At 43.5% G+C, this 18,187-nt stretch overlaps 1 protein-coding gene across 2 annotated transcripts in view; it reads left to right on the top strand.

Annotated features, from left to right (window-relative positions):
- LOC120989605 (mpv17-like protein 2) overlaps window positions 1-16,338 on the top strand; it is a 37,762-nt gene extending 21,424 nt beyond the window's left edge. For both annotated transcript variants that reach the window (XM_040417817.1, XM_040417818.1), the window contains exons 4-6: window positions 8,572-8,648; window positions 8,732-8,860; window positions 16,062-16,338. In XM_040417817.1, coding sequence (XP_040273751.1) covers window positions 8,572-8,648; window positions 8,732-8,860; window positions 16,062-16,172 — 317 coding nt within the window. In that variant the 3' untranslated portion in view covers window positions 16,173-16,338. The remainder of the gene's footprint in view (window positions 1-8,571; window positions 8,649-8,731; window positions 8,861-16,061) is intronic.
- The last annotated feature ends 1,849 nt before the right edge of the window (window positions 16,339-18,187 follow it).

The raw sequence follows: 18,187 nt of genomic DNA, 5'->3' as shown, positions 1-18,187 counted from the left end.
TAACCATCCAGAGTACTCATCCCATGGGTCTGTTATTCCTGAGTTACGTTTTAAAGAGGACCTTTCACTAGATGAAAAAATCTAAACGATTTATACAGACATGTAGAGCGGCGCCCAGGGATCTCCGTGCACGTACTATTATACCTGGGAGCCGCTCCGTTCGCACGGTATAGCCTGCGGTATCTTCACATGTCAGGCTATGAGCTGAGCGCTGCGATTGGCCAGCGCTACAGCATGGGAGAAAGAGACGCCGGCAGGTTCCCCTGGGTGGAGCCTAACTATGAAGATACTGGAGGCTATACCGGGCGAACGGAGCGGCGCCCAGGTATAACAGTAAGTGTAGGGGGATCCCTGGGCGCCGCTCTACATGTCTGTATACTTAGTTTAGATTTTTTAATCTAGTGAAAGGTCCTCTTTAATTCCTCTGAGAGGTTAGTAAGCTTGTTAATTGCTTCAGTTACCTTCAGTGTTATCTGGGATGTAGGTGCAGCAAGTTTCCCCAATCATTTTACAAACTCCCCCAGTCTCAGCTTGGATCATATCTAGGGCCTTCCTGTTCTGAAAGGCCACAGCAGAAGTAGCCTCTAACTGTTCTGCAATTGCTTTTAGGGCATCTTGAGTGTAGTTTACAAATCTTTGCTGATTATAATATATGTAGTTTATCCAGTTGACGTTCTTGTTGATGGTCCCTATTGGGAGTAGGGATTCAAATCCAGCTGCCACCTGATCTCTGGCCTTAAACTCATTGGGGACCCCCTTGGGACTCCTATTGCGTCTATATACACATGTGGGTCAAAGCTCCCCTGTGGGGAGGCCTCCCTTTTTGACCTCCCTAAATAGTTTTTTTGAGTATACTCTCTAACTGTGGGGTCATCTTCTAGTATGTGAAGGGGCATTATGGCTTTCGCTAGGGCGCATTCACCGGACCAATTGCCTTCTAACCTAGTTCTTATTTTTCCGTCTCCACAGATCCAATAGATGTCCCACAAAGATACCCTCTGATTCTGTGTGTTTAGTGGACAGGTTGCTGTAGGATGAGCAGTACCCCTCTGTGAAGTTTCCCAAGAATCTCTAACTGCCAGGGTTGAAGTAACAGGTGTAGTTACCGGGGTATATGGTTATGCCTTCACCTGGTTTGGGTTTTTTTACTACCAGGGGGTATTTTCTCTTCCACTTTTCACAGGCAGTCATTCACGCTAGTGTTGGTGTATAGGCTGAGGAAGCAGCTTTCAGTCTCAGGAGGCAGATGCAAGGGCACTGTGCCTAGGTGTGGGCATGCCCCCCTGCATATGTAACAGTTTGTCTTATTGTGTGTGTCAGCATTGTATTTCATCCATTCTAACCACAGGTTGGTGTCAGAAAATCCTGTCTCGGCGGCCATAGTATCTTCAAAGGTGGGGTCTGCTATCTGCCTAAGGGAGGTAGTGTTGTAGGGTTTGGACGGACCCTTCTCTATCTTTGTGAGATTATGTAGGTCTTTCAGGTGGAACATGCCCATGTCCCCAGCAGTTACCCGCATCCAGGTGCCTATAAGGTATGTCCCTGTGTCATTGGGGCTGGGGTTTTCTATTGTGAGGGTAAGTGGCATGTTGGAGCCTGTCTGTTCATTTGGGTGGCATCTTCCACTCTTAAACAGTGTCATGCGGGTAAGCAAGGATTTACCCATTTTGTCTTTTTTTGTCTCGGGCACTCTCAGGTCTGTATCCCCATGGGTCACCCGTGTTCCACCCAACTGCTCCCCACGAGTTAGGGTCCATTCACACGTCCGCAATTTCGTACCGCATTTTGCAGAACGGAATTGCGGACCCATTTATTTCTATGGGGCAGCACATCCGGGTCCGCAATTGCGGACAAGAATAGGCATTTTCTATTAAGTGCCGGCAATGTGCGGTCCGCAAAATGCGGAACGCACATCGCCGATGTCCGTGTTTTGCGGATCCACACACACACGGACATGTGAATGGACCCTTACAATGTTCCCCATACTGGTTATCAGTGACACAGATGTATGTGGATCTATGGCTGCCCGTTTGGTACATGCTACATTGCCATGCTGGCATTGGGCACAATACTAGACTGCAGTAATCGAAATTTAAGGTAGCCACGTGAGTGCTGGAGGAATTAAACCAGAAAGTGGTCAATATGTAGCTATCCTTCTCTTTTTGTTGGGTGATGGCCACTTGTCCTCCTGTCTTTGGAAGATTCTGTGTATATGTGACCGTGTAGGTGTAGACAAAGTAGCAGAGCGATAACTGTTGCAAAAGGCATCATGCAGATTCAGCGGTGGTTCGCTCGATATCTGGAGCTGGCACTCGTATTCTTTTGCAGTGTGATGCATGGATCCAGTTAGGTCTCCCCTCGAGTTTTACAGAAATTGGGGTGGTCAGCAGCACCTGGTAAGGTCCCTCCTATCGTGGTTCGAGGGTGCTTCTGATATGCTTCTAGACCAAAACCCACTCTCCAGGTTTCAGAGTGTGGCTTCCTTCTAGGAAGTTAGGATCTGGAATGGAAGAGAAAACTTGTGCATGTATGTTAGACAATTGTTTACTCAGAGCTATCACATATTTTGCAACAGATTCATAATTCATTTGCAACTGTTGCGGGAAATACTGTCCCATTCTTGGCCCTGTCCCAAATAGGATCTCGTATGGTGTCAGTTTGTGTGGAGGCCTTGGTGTGTGCCTAACTGAAAAGAGTGCTATAGGCAGGCACTGAACCCAATTGAGCCCTGTCTCCCTGGTCATCTTCAACATTTTTTTACTTTAACACCCCGTTCAATCTTTCAACTTTGCTGCTACTTTGGGGCCTGTAGGGGGTGTGATACGCCAGGTGCGACCCTACCATTTCCCAGACTTCTTGGGTTAATCTGGCAGTGAATGCCGGGCCCTGATCACTCTCAATGACCCCAGGTACTCCGAACCTACAGACAAGCTCCTGCATCCGTTTTTTAGCAGTAGTAGTTGCTGTCTGATTTCAGACGGGGTAGGCTTCTGGCCACCCAGAGAACAAGTCTATCACTACCAGCACATATTGAAACCCTTGGCACATTGGCATCTGGATGTGGTCGGTTTGTATCCTCTGAAAGGGAGACATTTCCGGGGCGTGGGCTCGGTTCTACCTGGATTACACTCTGCGCAGATGAGGCACGCTTGAGTATGTCTCACCAGGACGGGGGTGATCCCTGGGGCCACCCATATTTTATCAGTTAGCTCTTTCATTATGGTTTTGGATTGGTGGGTGGGTCCATGAGCTATTGCGGCTATTAGGGGATAGAGAGTTCTGAGTAGGCATACTCTTTCCCTGTGTCCAGAGTCCGGATTCTTCTTCGAGGGCTGACTCTTTCAACCAGGTTTCTTTTTCCCTGGTAGTGGCCTGTTTCTGCATTTGTTTCTGACTTCCTCTTGCTCCAGATCTTCTTGTACTGTCAGGATCTGTTCTGTCTGGGCTCCTTCCTCTTCCATTGCTGCTCTCTTCGCGGTTTAATCAGCTAGGGCATTTCCTGGCCTCAGGAGTATCCGTTCGTGTATGGGCCTTTACTTTGATCACTGCCACTTGAGTGGGCAGGAGTACTGCTGCCATTAGTAACGCTACTGCTGAGGCATTTTTGATAGGGGTTCCTGCGGCTGTGATGTAATCCCGTGCCTTCCATATTAGTCCAACGTCATGAAACACTCCAAAGGCATATCTGGAATCCATGTAGATATTAGCGGTGGAATCTTTTGCCATGAGGCAGGCTTCAGTGAGGGCAATGAGTTCAGCCTCCTGTGCTGACTGGTCTGGGCGCAATTGTCATGCTCACTAGTGACTGCCATGCCTGTATGGAATTTCCCTTTGTCATCGGCGTACCTTGAGCCGTCCACAAAGAGAATCCAATGCGGGTTTGTCAGAGGAGTGTCTTGGACCGATGGTGGTGTCCCTACTTCAGCTTCCATCGTTGTGATGCAATCATGATCCTGTTCCTGGTAAAGTCAGTTGAGGTCCATAGTTATTCTTCCTGAAGATCATCTTCAGCATGCAGATCAATAAAATCTTCAGAAGCTTCTCCTGAATCTCTAGTATACTCCCCCCTTGGAAGAGGAAGGAGTGTAGCAGGGTTAAGGATGTGACATTTCTGAATGGTGACATTATCTGGCAGGAGCAGACTACACTGCAGCCGGAGGTGGCGTTGTACAGTGAGGTGTTTGGGTTGTGTCTGCTGGAGGATGGCAGAGATGTCATGCGGTGCCAAAATAGTGAGGGGGTGCCAAAGCACAACGTCAGATGTGACGTCCAGAAGAGAGCTGGCAGCATAGACAGCTCTGACGCAGGAAGGGGCAGCTCTGGCTACAGGGTCAAGGCGCTTAGAGTAGTAGCCCAGCGGTCTGTTGCGTCCACCATGAGTTCGGGTAAGAATTCCAGTAGCGTGACCTTGACGTTCCATGACATACAGACTGAATGGAAGACTATAGTTAGGAATCCCAAGGGCCAGAGCCGTTGCAATTGCCGTCTTCAACTTGTCAAAGTACTCATTAGCCTCCCTTGTTAACTGCAGAGGTTGCATTCCGGGGAATACAGTCATATAGGGGCTGCATCAGTACTGAGGCATCAGGGATTCAGGGTCGGCAGTAGGAAATGAGGCCTAAGAAGGTCTGCAATTGGTGTGGAGTGTCTGGTATCCGTATGTTTGAAACCGCCTTTTTCCTGGAATCCGTCAAGTGTTTGCTACCTTGGGCAATACAGTGTCCAAGAAAGACTACCTTGGGTAAACACAATTGGAGTTTGGTTTGAGTTACTTTGCAGCCCGATTCAGCCAGGAACTGTAGGAGATAGATTGAGCAGGACAGACATTCCTGAAAGCTTGAAGCACAAAGGAGGATGTCATCCACGTATTGTAGGGGTTCAACCTCCGGGTTGTCTGCCTGCCATGGTTGGAGCACGGAGGACATGGCTTTGCTAAAGCATGAGGGGCTATTCTGTGCTCCCTGAGGCATCACAGTCCAAGTGTATTGCTTGCCTGCATGTGTGAATGCGACAATCTTCTTTTAATTTTCTCTTTGGCCTTGCAGACAGTGTTCTCGCTTATCACACATGCCAATGTCATGATGTCACTCCCCCCTTCCAGCTATGGCCCCCTATCTCGGACTCTACTATATTTTGTAGATCTGACCACGTACACCCATGTTTGTCTTGTATATTTGATCTAATTTACGGTAAAACGGCATGGGGTGGGTCTCGGGGTCCGGCAACTGACTGACAATTGAATACAGCTGATTTGGTGTGAATGACACATCTAGGTGGCCCCCTGGATATTGCTTTAGATAAAATGGTCTCATTTGCATATCTAAAAAATCTGACTGTTCTCCTGCCACATTCTTTTATCGCATGTAACTCATACTGTATCCGCCGCTCCTTCTCGGTTTTGGAGTGCTAATATCTGCAGGAGAGGGGAAAGTTGTATGCACGGGGGGGGTCTACTGGGTTCTCATCCCCACTATCCTCCTCCTCCTCCTTCTTCCCGACCATCACTTGAACAACCTGCTGCGGCAGACTGAATGTGCCATCAGGATTTATCATGGGATAGAGTGATTGAACTTGTGGGCTTACAGGCAGGACGGAGGGATCTGGGTTACTGGGGGTTAACAGTCCAGCCGTGGGCGTCGGCTGGGAATATGACGCTGTCTCATGCAGAGCTGTGGGTAGGAGGTGCCAGGGAACTACAGGAATACTGTGGCTATGTGGGCGTGAGGAACCACATACGAGGCACGTAACACTGGAGGGAGGATTCTGTTGCCCACATAGGCACAGGTCCACCCCCCCTCCTTCTAGATGACACCATAATTATAAGGTGGCTGCTGCCCGGGCATACAGTAATATCTTCCTGTCTTTTCATTCTATTTCTGTTCTTTGCTGCAGTCAAGCCACACCTCCACTGAGTGTCATCATCAAGTTTGCCTTATATATATATATATTTTTTTCATTTAACAATGCTCTCCATGTATCAACACACAGAGTGCCACCTTTACATATCTCCATAATGTTTCTCCAACCTGGGTAAACACTTTACGAAGCGTTTCCCTTTCTTGCCCGCCATGTACTGCTCCGGTGAGCAGCATCCCTTTGGGACACTCAACATTTCCCATAATGTAATATCTCCTGGAGCCGTCTAGTCTGTAACCTGTGCTTGCACCCTGTGTTCCTGAACTACCGGAGTTCTTTGAGTCAGACTCGTAGTGCACCTTTGGACCGGTTCTGACTGCCTCCTCCCCTTCTACTATCCGGACAGACGCCTCTGGCTGTACCGCGATGTAGGCTAATGATGTAGGCTTCCTTGTAACTCGGTAGTTTATACACAGGTGCTCAAGGTCATAACGACATCAGAACAGAACAACACAACACATAAAACACAGTGTATCAAAAGCTCATCAATTACTGTGGGGTTCTTACTTGCGTGCCCTCAAAGGCACCCCAACTTCTGCCGCACCCCTTCCTCAGACCGAGGACAAGAGGCTACACCAGGGGACACAGTATAGGCAAGATTACTCTGTTTTCTTACCTCATATCACGGGTAGCGATCCCGGTGTCCGTTGGTGCGCCCCTCCTACATCTGATCTCCGGGGGTACGGGAACAGGGGGGTCCAACCTTCAAGCCCCACACGTCGGGTGCCAAAATGTTCTGGTTCTGATCAATGGTCAGGTAGGTTGATACACTGCTCCAAATTAGATAGATACGTGCATGCACGGCGAGAGAAATAACACTGACACTCTATATAAGGTCAAAGCATAACTCTAATTTATTAGGTGGGGGCTTCACATTATATACCCTCCATATTAGTGGCAGGAGTGGGCTCACATGATTGGTCTTTTAGCAAGAAGGAATGTAAACAGGAAATAAGTTTTTAAGGCATATGTATGATGGACTCAGAGAAATTCCTGACAGTTTCAAGTCTTTGCTGCAAATAGTTTCAATCATAGAATGCATGCTGGGGGTGGTCTCTCAGACAGACACCATTTTGTAAGTGACAAGCAAGTGTCCATTCTATTCCATAACAATCCACCGCAGATCCCCGCCCAGCGCCGCCTCTTAGCTAATTTATTCACTTCACTTGCCTCTGTGTAATTGCAGAGAAGCGCCTTAATCTCGCACAGGCGCACTGGCAGAGGCATCGTCGAACGAGGTGCGCTGGAAGACTGCGCATGCGCACTTCGCTCGATGATGCCTCAGCCAGTGCGCCTGTGCGAGATTACAAAGAGGCAAGTGAAGTGAATAAATTAGCTAGGAGGTGGCACCACGGGCCGGGGGCCGGCGCCTCCAGCAAGAGTGTGCTCTACGCGGTGGCGTACCTTGCTTATGGGTGGCGCCGGCGCGCGGGGGGGGGGGGCCTGTAGTGACTCCCAAAAAAATAAATAAAAAATAAGGCTCTGGACCGGCCGGGGTCCGGGCCCCTTACTGGGGTATCGGCTGTACCCCCCTGATAGCGGCCCTGATCGCTAGGTCTACTACAGGCTTTTCAGGTGTTTTAAGGTGATTAGCTGATCAGTGTGACACCATGAGTTTACAGTATTGAACCTTTTCACAATATTCTAATTTTCTGAGATACTGACTTTTGGGGCTGCACTTTGGCAGACAAATCTGAAAATAGAAAAAGTAGTATAGACAAACTGCTCACTCCCCTTACAATTCTGGATTGGGTGCTCTAGTCTCAAATTGATTCACTCAAATCAACAAAAGCGTAAAAAAAAGTATGTTATGAGACTGGCACTCCCTCGCATGGAAATAGAGCAATGATAGTAGTATTGTTACACTTTATTTAATTTGGCACAATATGTTAAAATACCACGTTACAATACAATGTTAAAATACTTAACAGTCACTGCAGCGGAAACACAATGACAATATCAATCCCTAAAAATACCTAAAATCTAAAACTTAAAAACTCCAAAAAAGTCCAAAAAGGGGACCATATATCCTGGATGTGCAAAAATATCGCAAGCCAAAAGTGTCAGTCTATTCCTTATAATAGTATTGGCATTTCTTTCTTATATGCAATATAACATGAAAATCCATGCAAGGCACTTTTGCAAATATTCTGAATTGTCCGATTATAAATATTCAATAAAGTATCCAATCGGACACAAGTTTTTACTCACAGGTGAATGTCGATTAACCTGCAGTCCCAATATTCGATCCTTTCGATTTTTACTCACGGTATTTATTCATATTCCCTCACTGAGGAATAGACTGACACTTTTGGCTTGCAATATTTTTGCACATCCAGGATATATGGTCCCCTTCTTTTTGGACTTTTTTTAAGTTTTAGATTTTAGGTATTTTTAGGGATTGATATTGTCATTGTGTTTCCGCTGCAGCGACTGTTAAGTATTTTAACATTTTATTGTAACGTGGTATTTTAACATATTGTGCCAAATTAATATTGTGTAACAATACTACTATCATTGCTCTATTTCCATGCGAGGGAGTGCCAGTCTCATAACATATACTTTTTTAAATCTGAAAATAGGACAGGTCCCAGTCTGTTTGCCTCCACACTTGATATCCGCATAATTCACACATTCATTGTTGTCTGTGTACAGGTATGGGCTTCATGGAAGGACAGAGATTGGATGACAGCTGGGCTGAGTTTAAAGACAAATTCTGGGAATTCTATAAGGTGAGTGTGCACACAGGAATTCGTGGCATGTATTCATCTGATTTTGGTATATTAGTGACTAACTATTTATTTATATTTTTTAGGCCGATTGGACTGTGTGGCCCGCTGCACAAATGATCAACTTTTATTTCCTGTCTCCTAAGTATCGTGTCATTTACATTAATGTGATTACAGTAGGCTGGGACACCTACCTCTCATACCTCAAACACAGGGTGAGACATTTTTTACTGTGTAAGATTTAATCAGAATCAAAAACTCAAATATAAAAAAAATTGTTTTAACCCGTAGAGGACCCTCGCCGTACATGTACGGCGCTGTTGGACGTGACTTAAAGACCAGCGCTAAACATGTACGACGGGCTGATTGGGCGGGTGCCGGCACGGACCCGGCAGTCACTGACAGCCGGGCCCCTGCTACATAGTAACTCTCAGCTTTGACTGCGGCATGCAGAGGGTTCGCGGAGGGTACGGTTGCCCTCCGCTTTCCCATCAGGTCCCCGCCTTCTATGGAAGCCTGTGAGATCGAGCCCTTAGGCTGGGTCTCACAGGCAGGCTGTCAGCATACAAGCTGACATGCAATGTATTACAATACAGGTTGTATTGTAATACATTGCAGAGGGGATCAGACCCCAGAAGTTGAAATCCCAGAGTGGGACAAAAAATAAAATAAGTGTTTTTCATAATAAAAAAAAAAAAAAAGTTTCAAGTAAAAAAAATAATATTTCCCAAAATAAATCACATAAAATTGTTAAAAAATAGAAGAAGAAAAAAGACATATTGCCACATCCGTAACGACCGGCTCTATAAAAATATCACATGATCCACCCCCTCACCTGAACACTGTAGAAAAAATTAAATAAAAACTGTGCTAAAAAAAAAAAAAAAAAAGATTGTCACCTTACATCACACAAAGTGCAACACGAAGTGATCAAAAAGGCTTATGCCCCCCAAAATAGTACTAATCAAACAGTCACCTCATCTTACAAAAAATGAGCCCCTACATAAAACAATCGGGCAAAAAATGAAAAAACTATGGCTCTCAGAATATGGAGACACTAAAACATGACTTTTATTTTTATTTATTTTTTTGTTTCAAAAATGCTTTTATTGTATAAAACGTACCTAATATGTAAACTTTTTTATGTATCGCCACGTCCGCAATGACCTGCTGTATAAAAAATATCACATGATCTAACCCCTCAGGTGTCGCCTTCACCACAAAAAATGTAATACCAAGCGACCAAAATAAGTAGTCATATTTGGTATTGTTGCGTTCGTAACAACCTGCTCTATAAAAATAGCACATGATCTAACCTGTTAGATGAACATTGAAAGGGCCAAAACAGCAAAAAAAAAAATTATAATTTTTTTGTTACCTTGCCTCAAAAAAGTGTCATGTAGAGCAACCAAAAATCATATGTACCCTAAAATAGTAAATAGGGGAACTGATGTCTCCCTTTGTGCAAACCAAATGGTACCTAGAGGCAAAGGTTAAGGGCACACTAGGAAAACTTGAGATATAAATGAGACGTCACGCAGTGAGTGGGTTGTAGAGCTGAAGTATTTATTACTTATTCTTTCATTATTATAGCATGAGCGACATGTGTTGGGGGGGGGGGGGGGGGGGTTTACTAGGATTTTCAACTGTAAAAAATATGCAAATGTAACTACGAATGATGTTATTTAAAAGGATGTTCATGATGTGAGATATATATATATATATATATATATATATATATATATATATATATATATATATATATATATATATATATATAATCTCTATCAATCATGCTCGCCAACAATGTCTATTACCTGAGATTTGCATCCGAATAAAGAAAGTTATAAAAAAAAAAAAAATAGTACCAACAAAACTGCCACCTTATTCCATAGTTTCCAAAATGGGGTCACTTTTTGGGAGTTTCTACTCTAGGGGTGCATCAGGGGGGCTTCAAATGTGACATGGCAACCTAAAATGATCCCAGTGAAATCTGCCCTCCAAAATCCATATGGTGCTCCTTTCCTGCTGTGCCCTGCCGCCTGTCCGTACAGACCACATATGGGGTGTTTCTGTAAACTACAGAATCAGGGTAATAAATATTGAGTTTTGTTTGGCTGTTAACCCTTGCTTTGTTACTGGAAAAAATGTATTAAAATGGAAAAAATGCCCAAAAAGTGAAATTTAGAAATGTCATCTCCATTTTCCTTTAACTCTTATGGAACACCTAAAGGGTTAACAAAATTTGTAAAATCGGGTTTGAATACCTTGAGGGGTGTAGTTTCTAAAATGGGGTCATTTTTGGGTGGTTTCTATTATGAAAGCCCCACAAAGTGACTTCAGACCTGAACTGGTCCTTAAAAATTGGGTTTTGGAAATTTTCTTCAAAAGTTTAAGATTTGCTTCTAAACTTCTAAGCCTTCTAATGTCCCAAAAAAAGAAAATGTAATTTACAAAATGATCCAAACATGAAGTAGACATATGGGTAATCTAAAGTAATAACTATTTTAGGAGGTATTCCTATCTGTTTTAAAAGCAGAGAAATTGAAATTTTGAAAATTGCAAATTTTTCAAAATTTGGGTTAAATTTGGTATTTTTTTTTATCATTTAAAAATGAAAAATTTTGACTCAAATTTACCACTGTCATGAAGTACAATATGTGACAAGAAAACAATCTCAAAATGGCTTGGATAAGTAAAAGCGTTTTAAAGTTATCACCACATAAAGTGACACATGTCAGATTTGCAAAAAATGGCCTGGTCCCTAAGATGAAAAATGTCAGGGTCCTGAAAGGGTTAACTTTCAACTTATATTAACCACCTCAGCCCCCATAGCTTAAACACCCTTAATGACCAGGCCACTTTTTACACTTCTGCACTACACTACTTTCACCGTTTATTGCTCGGTCATGCAACTTACCACCCAAATTAATTTTACCTCGTTTTCTTCTCACTAATAGAGCTTTCATTTGGTGGTATTTCATTGCTGCTGACATTTTTACTTTTTTTGTTATTAATCGAAATTTTTGCAAAAAAATGACATTTTTCACTTTCAGTTGTAAAATTTTGCAAAAAAAAAAACGACATCCATATATAAATTTTTCTCTAAATTTATTGTTCTACATGTCTTTGATAAAAAAAAAAGTTTGGGTAAAAAAAAAAAATGGTTTGGGTAAAAGTTATAGCGTTTACAAACTGTGGTACAAAAATGTGAATTTCCGCTTTTTGAAGCAGCTCTGACTTTCTGAGCACCTGTCATGTTTCCTGAGGTTCTACAATGGCCAGACAGTACAAACACCCCACAAATGACCCCATTTCGGAAAGTAGACACCCTAAGGTATTCGCTGATGGGCATAGTGAGTTCATAGAACTTTTTATTTTTTGTCACAAGTTAGCGGAAAATGATGATTTTTAAAAAAAAAAAAATTTTCTTACAAAGTCTCATATTCCACTAACTTGTGACAAAAAATAAAAACTTCCATGAACTCACTATGCCCATCACGAAATACCTTGGGGTGTCTTCTTTCCAAAATGGGGTCACTTGTGGGGTAGTTATACTGCCCTGGCATTTTAGGGGCCCGAATGCGTGAGAAGTAGTTTGAAATCAAAATCTGTAAAAAATGGCCGGTAAAATCCTAAAGGTGCTCTTTGGAATGTGGGCCCCTTTGCCCACCTAGGCTGCAAAAAAGTGTCACACATCTGGTATTGCCGTACTCGGGAGAAGTTGGGCAATGTGTTTTGGGATGTCATTTTACATATACCCATGCTGGGTGAGATAAATATCTCGGTCAAATGCCAACTTTGTATAAAAAAAAATGGGAAAAGTTGTCTTTTGCCAAGATATTTCTCTCACCCAGCATGGGTATATGTAAAAAGACACCCCAAAACACATTGCCCAACTTCTCCTGAGTACGGTGATACCAGATGTGTGACACTTTTTTGCAGCCTAGGTGGGCAAAGGGGCCCACATTCCAAAGAGCACCTTTAGGATTTCACAGGTCATTTTTTACACATTTTGATTTCAAACTACTTACCACACATTAGGGCCCCTAGAATGCCAGGGCAGTATAACTACCCCACAAGTGACCCCATTTTGGAAAGAAGACACCCCAAGGTATTCCGTGAGGGGCATGGCGAGTTCCTAGAATTTTTTATTTTTTGTCACAAGTTAGCGGAAAATGATGATTTTTATTTTTATTTTTATTACAAAGTCTCATATTCCACTAACTTGTGACAAAAAAATAAAAACTTCCATGAACTCACTATGCCCATCACGAATACCTTGGGGTGTCTTCTTTCCAAAATGGGGTCACTTGTGGGGTAGTTATACTGCCCTGGCAATGACAGGGGGGTGATCAGGGAGTCTATATGGGGTGATCACCCCCCTGTCATTGATCACCCCCCTATAAGGCTCCATTCAGATGTCCGTATGTGTTTTGCGGATCCGATCCATGTATCCGTGGATCCGTAAAAAACATACGGATGTCTGAATGGAGCCTTACAGGGGGGTGATCAATGACAGGGGGGTGATCAAGGAGTCTATATGGGGTGATCACCCCCCTGTCATTGATCACCCCCCTATAAGGCTCCATTCAGATGTCCGTATGTGTTTTGCGGATCCGATCCATGGATCCGTAAAAACATACGGATGTCTGAATGGAGCCTTACAAGGGGGTGATCAATGACAGGGGTGTGATCAGGGAGTCTATATGGGGTGATCAGGAGTTAATAAGTGACAGGGGGGGGGTGTAGTGTAGTGGTGTTTGGTGCTACTTATTACTGAGCTGCCTGTGTCCTCTGGTGGTCGATCCAAACAAAAGGGACCACCAGAGGACCAGGTAGCAGGTATATTAGACGCTGTTATCAAAACAGCGTCTAATATACCTGTTAGGGGTTAAAAAAATCGCATCTCCAGCCTGCCACCGAACGATCGCCGCTGGCAGGCTGGAGATCCACTCGCTTACCTTCCAATCCTGTGAACGCGCGCGCCTGTGTGTGCGCGTTCACAGTAAATCTCGCGTCTCGCGAGATGACGCATATATGCGTGACTGTGCGCAGGGCTGCCGCCTCCGGAACGCGATCCTGCGTTAGGCGGTCCGGAGGCGGTTAAAACGATTAGGATTACATTGACCCATAGAGAATTGTAGCAATTACCAAAATCTGCATTTTGAATTAGTTGTCTCTTAAACCGGTGCTCAAATGTGTTGCTAGGCCTCTGTAATCGAAACGCTGCCTGACTGTCTCTTGGGAAAGGCTGGTTGTCAGAAAGGTGTATCGCTAGCAGTGAAATAAGTGAATCAGAATAAATAACTGGATTGAGTCCTCAGACTATAAGGCCAGTTCCACTGAGGCATATTATGGATGCAGTTCTGAATCCGTATCACAAACATGTGTTCCTATTCGATGGTACGTCTGTGGACCTAGACTCGCAGCATCATAGAAAAATTAAGATGCTGTGAGTTTGGGTCAGTCCACCCAATGTCTGGATGGGACAGATGTCCATAATGCACATGCATGTTCATGTGAATCCGGCCTAAGTAAGACTACTTTAACATTAGAGTACTTTGCGGATCTGTCATGGCTCTACAAAAACGCTTCCGTTACCATAATACAACCGCATGCATCCGTCATGAACGGATCCGGTTGTATTATGTCTTCTATAGCCATGACGGATCCGTCATGAACACCATTGAAAGTCAATGGGGGACGGATCAGTTTTCTATTGTGTCGGAGAAAATGGATCCGTCCTGGCACACAATGTAAGTCAATGGGGACAGATCCTTTTTCTCTGACACAATAGAAAACGGATCCATGGTTTTTCTGATGCCGGACAACCCCTTTGAAAGGACACTAGTAACAAAGACATCTAATCCATTAATGTCACCCCCTGGTCCCAGCATACTTATTTTGTACCATCTTCAGCACAATAACAAGCATCAGATTCAGTGGTGTAGGCACGCTACACTCAGGAACCATGGAAACTCATTCTCCAGAGTGATGAATCATGCTATGTCTTTTGAAATTTTGGCAGATACATTTATTTTTGGCAATTCCCCAAGCGTTGGTCTGAGTTTGTCTGCTGGTGACTCAGGACCCTCCCAAGGAACTTACATAAGATGCAGAGGTCTTTCCCAGATTCATGACCAGGCAGAAATGCCTGATCATAGGACTGGTGTCCAACAATTCCTCTATTTACTTTCTGCTTGGAAGCCCCTAAAGAGTGGTGCGTGTAGCCTCTGGGGCAAAGCCACACAATATGTTGACAATTTATAAATGACTAGGAATAGTCCATTGTGTGAAAAAATACAACTGTCTTTATAAAACTCTGCTTCCCGGGTATGCCATCACTGTCTCCTGGGTATCACCACTCTGCCCCCTGTATACCCAATGTGTAAAAAATACATTGGGCTCTAGAAAACTCTTGTTGTTCATTTTTCATGAAACCTTAAAATACAAAATGTGGAAGCTTTAGCAGGATGATAATTCTCCTAGGGCAGGAGATGTGGACAGTCTTTCACATGTAGCTTCATAGTTAATTTTATTTGTATTTTTTTTATATACATTCAGTATATCTATTATGCTGACTGTATCCACACACTGACCTCCAGATAGTGATAGACCCTCCACAAAGGAGGAGGTACAACTACTCAATCTTGTGCTTATCTTAATAATCTTATACTTGCACCATGTAACCCGCTCTACACCCATGCTGGAAGAGTCCACTATTCAATACGCCTCTTCCTGGAGTAGAGGGGGAAGAGGGATATTGAGTAGTGGACTCTTCCAGCAACGAATCAGAGCTTGATGGATTTCATAAACTGCCCTAGTAAAATGAAAGCTTGTTGCCATGGGCAGCAAACTGTTTTTCTTTTAAGGCTACCTTCACGTCTGTGGTAGCAGTGCTCCGGTAGTGTTCTGTGGTAGCCTGTTCCAGCAGGCAAGTGGAGGATTGTCCGGACACAAACCGCAGCATGCAGCGGTCTGTGTTTGGCGGGTTCTCCACTTGTCAGCCGTATGGGAATGGAGTGTCTGTCAGACCCCATTATACTTTAACGGGTCAGGCTGACATTCCGTTCGCATCCAGCAGTGCTGTATCCAGTTCATTAAATTACATTTGCAGATGTGAAGCAAGCCTAAGACTCCACCTAATACAGTTTCCATGTGAAACAGCACATTTATTTCAATGGTCCATGCAGGGTGATTAGAGTCAGGCTGAGGAGCAGTGCCTCATCAGTTACCGCTAGCACTGTGTATAACTGCTCAAACCTGCTGCTGATTTGCTGAAGTGGTTGCACCATGTTAATGCTGCAGCCAATCGGAGAAGAAGTGAGGCATTGGCAAACACAGCTTGCCTTTTTACATGTCAGTATAAATAGAAGAATAGTTTTATTAACTTAGTTTTTACTTTGTCTGCAGGGTAAAGAGCCTCCATCAGACATGGATGTCGATGTTAGAAATATATGTGCCTCTGACCAGATCTCCAGTACATCCTCACATTTGCCAAAGACCATAGATGAAAAAGTATGAAAGTGAATCTCTATTTTTTAATTACATGGTAGCTAATCACTGTCCCTTTCTTAAAGAAGACCTGTCACTACAAAACGCACTGCAATCTGCCGGCAGCATGTTATAGGGCAGGAGGAGCTGAGCAGATTGATGTATAGTTTTGTGGGAAAAGCTTCAGTAACACTTGTAATTTATTCATGTAAATCTCTGCTATTTCTAATTTCATTGTTCACAGGGGAGGCCTCATGCACACGACCGTATTTTGTTTCCGTGTCCGATCCGTTTTTTTTTTTTGCGAATAGGATGCGGACCCATCCATTTCAATGGGTCCGCATCAGTATGTCCATTCCGTTGCTCGGCAAAAAAATTAGTGCATGTCCTATTTTTTTCTAGTTTGCGGACAAGGATAGGCATTATTACAATGGATCTGCAAAAAAAAAAAAAACGGATGCCATAGGGAACGTCATCCGTTTTTTGTGGATCCGCAAAACACATACGGTCGTGTGCATGTAGCCTAAGTATGTAGAGTATACTTACACAGAGAATACACATATGTATACAGAGATAGCTGTCAGTCACTGATAACACCTCCCCCATGAACAAATAAGTCAGAAATATTGAAGATTTAAAGGGCATCTGTCAGCAAATCTGTAACCATGAAACTGTCTGACCTGTTCCCTTTAGCTGCCAATCGCACATGTATCTGTGTTGGTCCCATGTTCCTATGTACCCGCATTGCTGAGAAAAATGACGCTTTAATATATGCATATGAGCCTGTAGGAGCAATGGGGGCGTTGCCATTACATCTAGAGACTCTGCAACTGCTGCACCCTCTGCACTTTGATTTTAGGAGAAGTCAGGGCTAGGCGTGATGGTGTTTATACTGCCTGGCCTTGTCAATCAACGTGCAGAGGGAGCAGCAGCTACAGAGAGAGCAGAGCCTCTAGGTGTAATGACAATGCCCTCGTTGCTCCTAGAGGGTCATTTGCATATACTAAAACATTTTTCTCAGCAATGCAGTCACATATGTACATCTGCTGACAGATGCCATTTTAGATGTATAAATTACAAATTTTACTAAATCTTTTGCCACAAAAATATATATCTGCTCAGCTCCTCCTGCTTTATAACCTGCAGATTGCACTGCATTTTGACCAGTCGCCTTTAAATGCGGCACTGTATTGCCTTAAAACCTTGCTTTAAATGTATTATTTATTCAACTGAGATTATGTAAGAAAGTGGGATTATTATACAAGATAAACATATTTGCCTATGAAGAGTAGTGACTTAAAGCAGGAGGACCCTGCAATGCTGTCTAGTACCTTTGTTTGAAATTATATTTAATTTCTATGTATTTTGTATATAATTAAATGTAATTATGTACAGTGAAAAGGAAATTATTGGCTAATATATATTGCCTCGGTTACCTCGATCATGGAAACGAGTCTATTAAATGCGTTATAATAAACACAACCAGTGGTCCCCCTGACCCTGCCAATGCTCCCATGGTCTTCTGTCGATCTCTGCTTACCTTCCAGCAGTGGTGAAGAGCTCCATTGCCATGTGATGTCTGCAGCCAGTCACCACAGCATTCACATGGCCTGTCTCCTGGCATCATATCTGCACCCTGTGACAGGGTCTGATGGGAGACCATGAAACCTTCAGTGGTGGAGTAAGGTATTGACGGTTATATGGTGTATGGAGTGTTTTGTTATTTTATCACACAGAGAAGTTTTAGCAGCTGGACACCAGTAAATATGCATTGTGGCTCCTCATATTAGGGTTTTTAATAAACTTTTCCTTTTGCAGAAGATTTTTGTACCACTGATTATTGTCCACAAACTGCCATTTTGTTGGTGTGACGTTATCAATGTGCATGCAAGGTATGGTTTTTGCATGTAAGATATAGTAAATGCCAACAAACTAGTGTTTTTGTAGTCTGTTTCAAAGGCTCCACGGGGAAAAAAAATTTGACCTCACTAGAGGATATTATCTGCCTTTTTATATATAGTTTCATTTCACTTTTTTGAGGATAT

Source organism: Bufo bufo, chromosome 2, assembly GCF_905171765.1.
Source record: "Bufo bufo chromosome 2, aBufBuf1.1, whole genome shotgun sequence".
NCBI classification, from domain to species: domain Eukaryota; kingdom Metazoa; phylum Chordata; class Amphibia; order Anura; family Bufonidae; genus Bufo; species Bufo bufo.
This window is presented reverse-complemented; position numbering and strand designations above follow the sequence as displayed.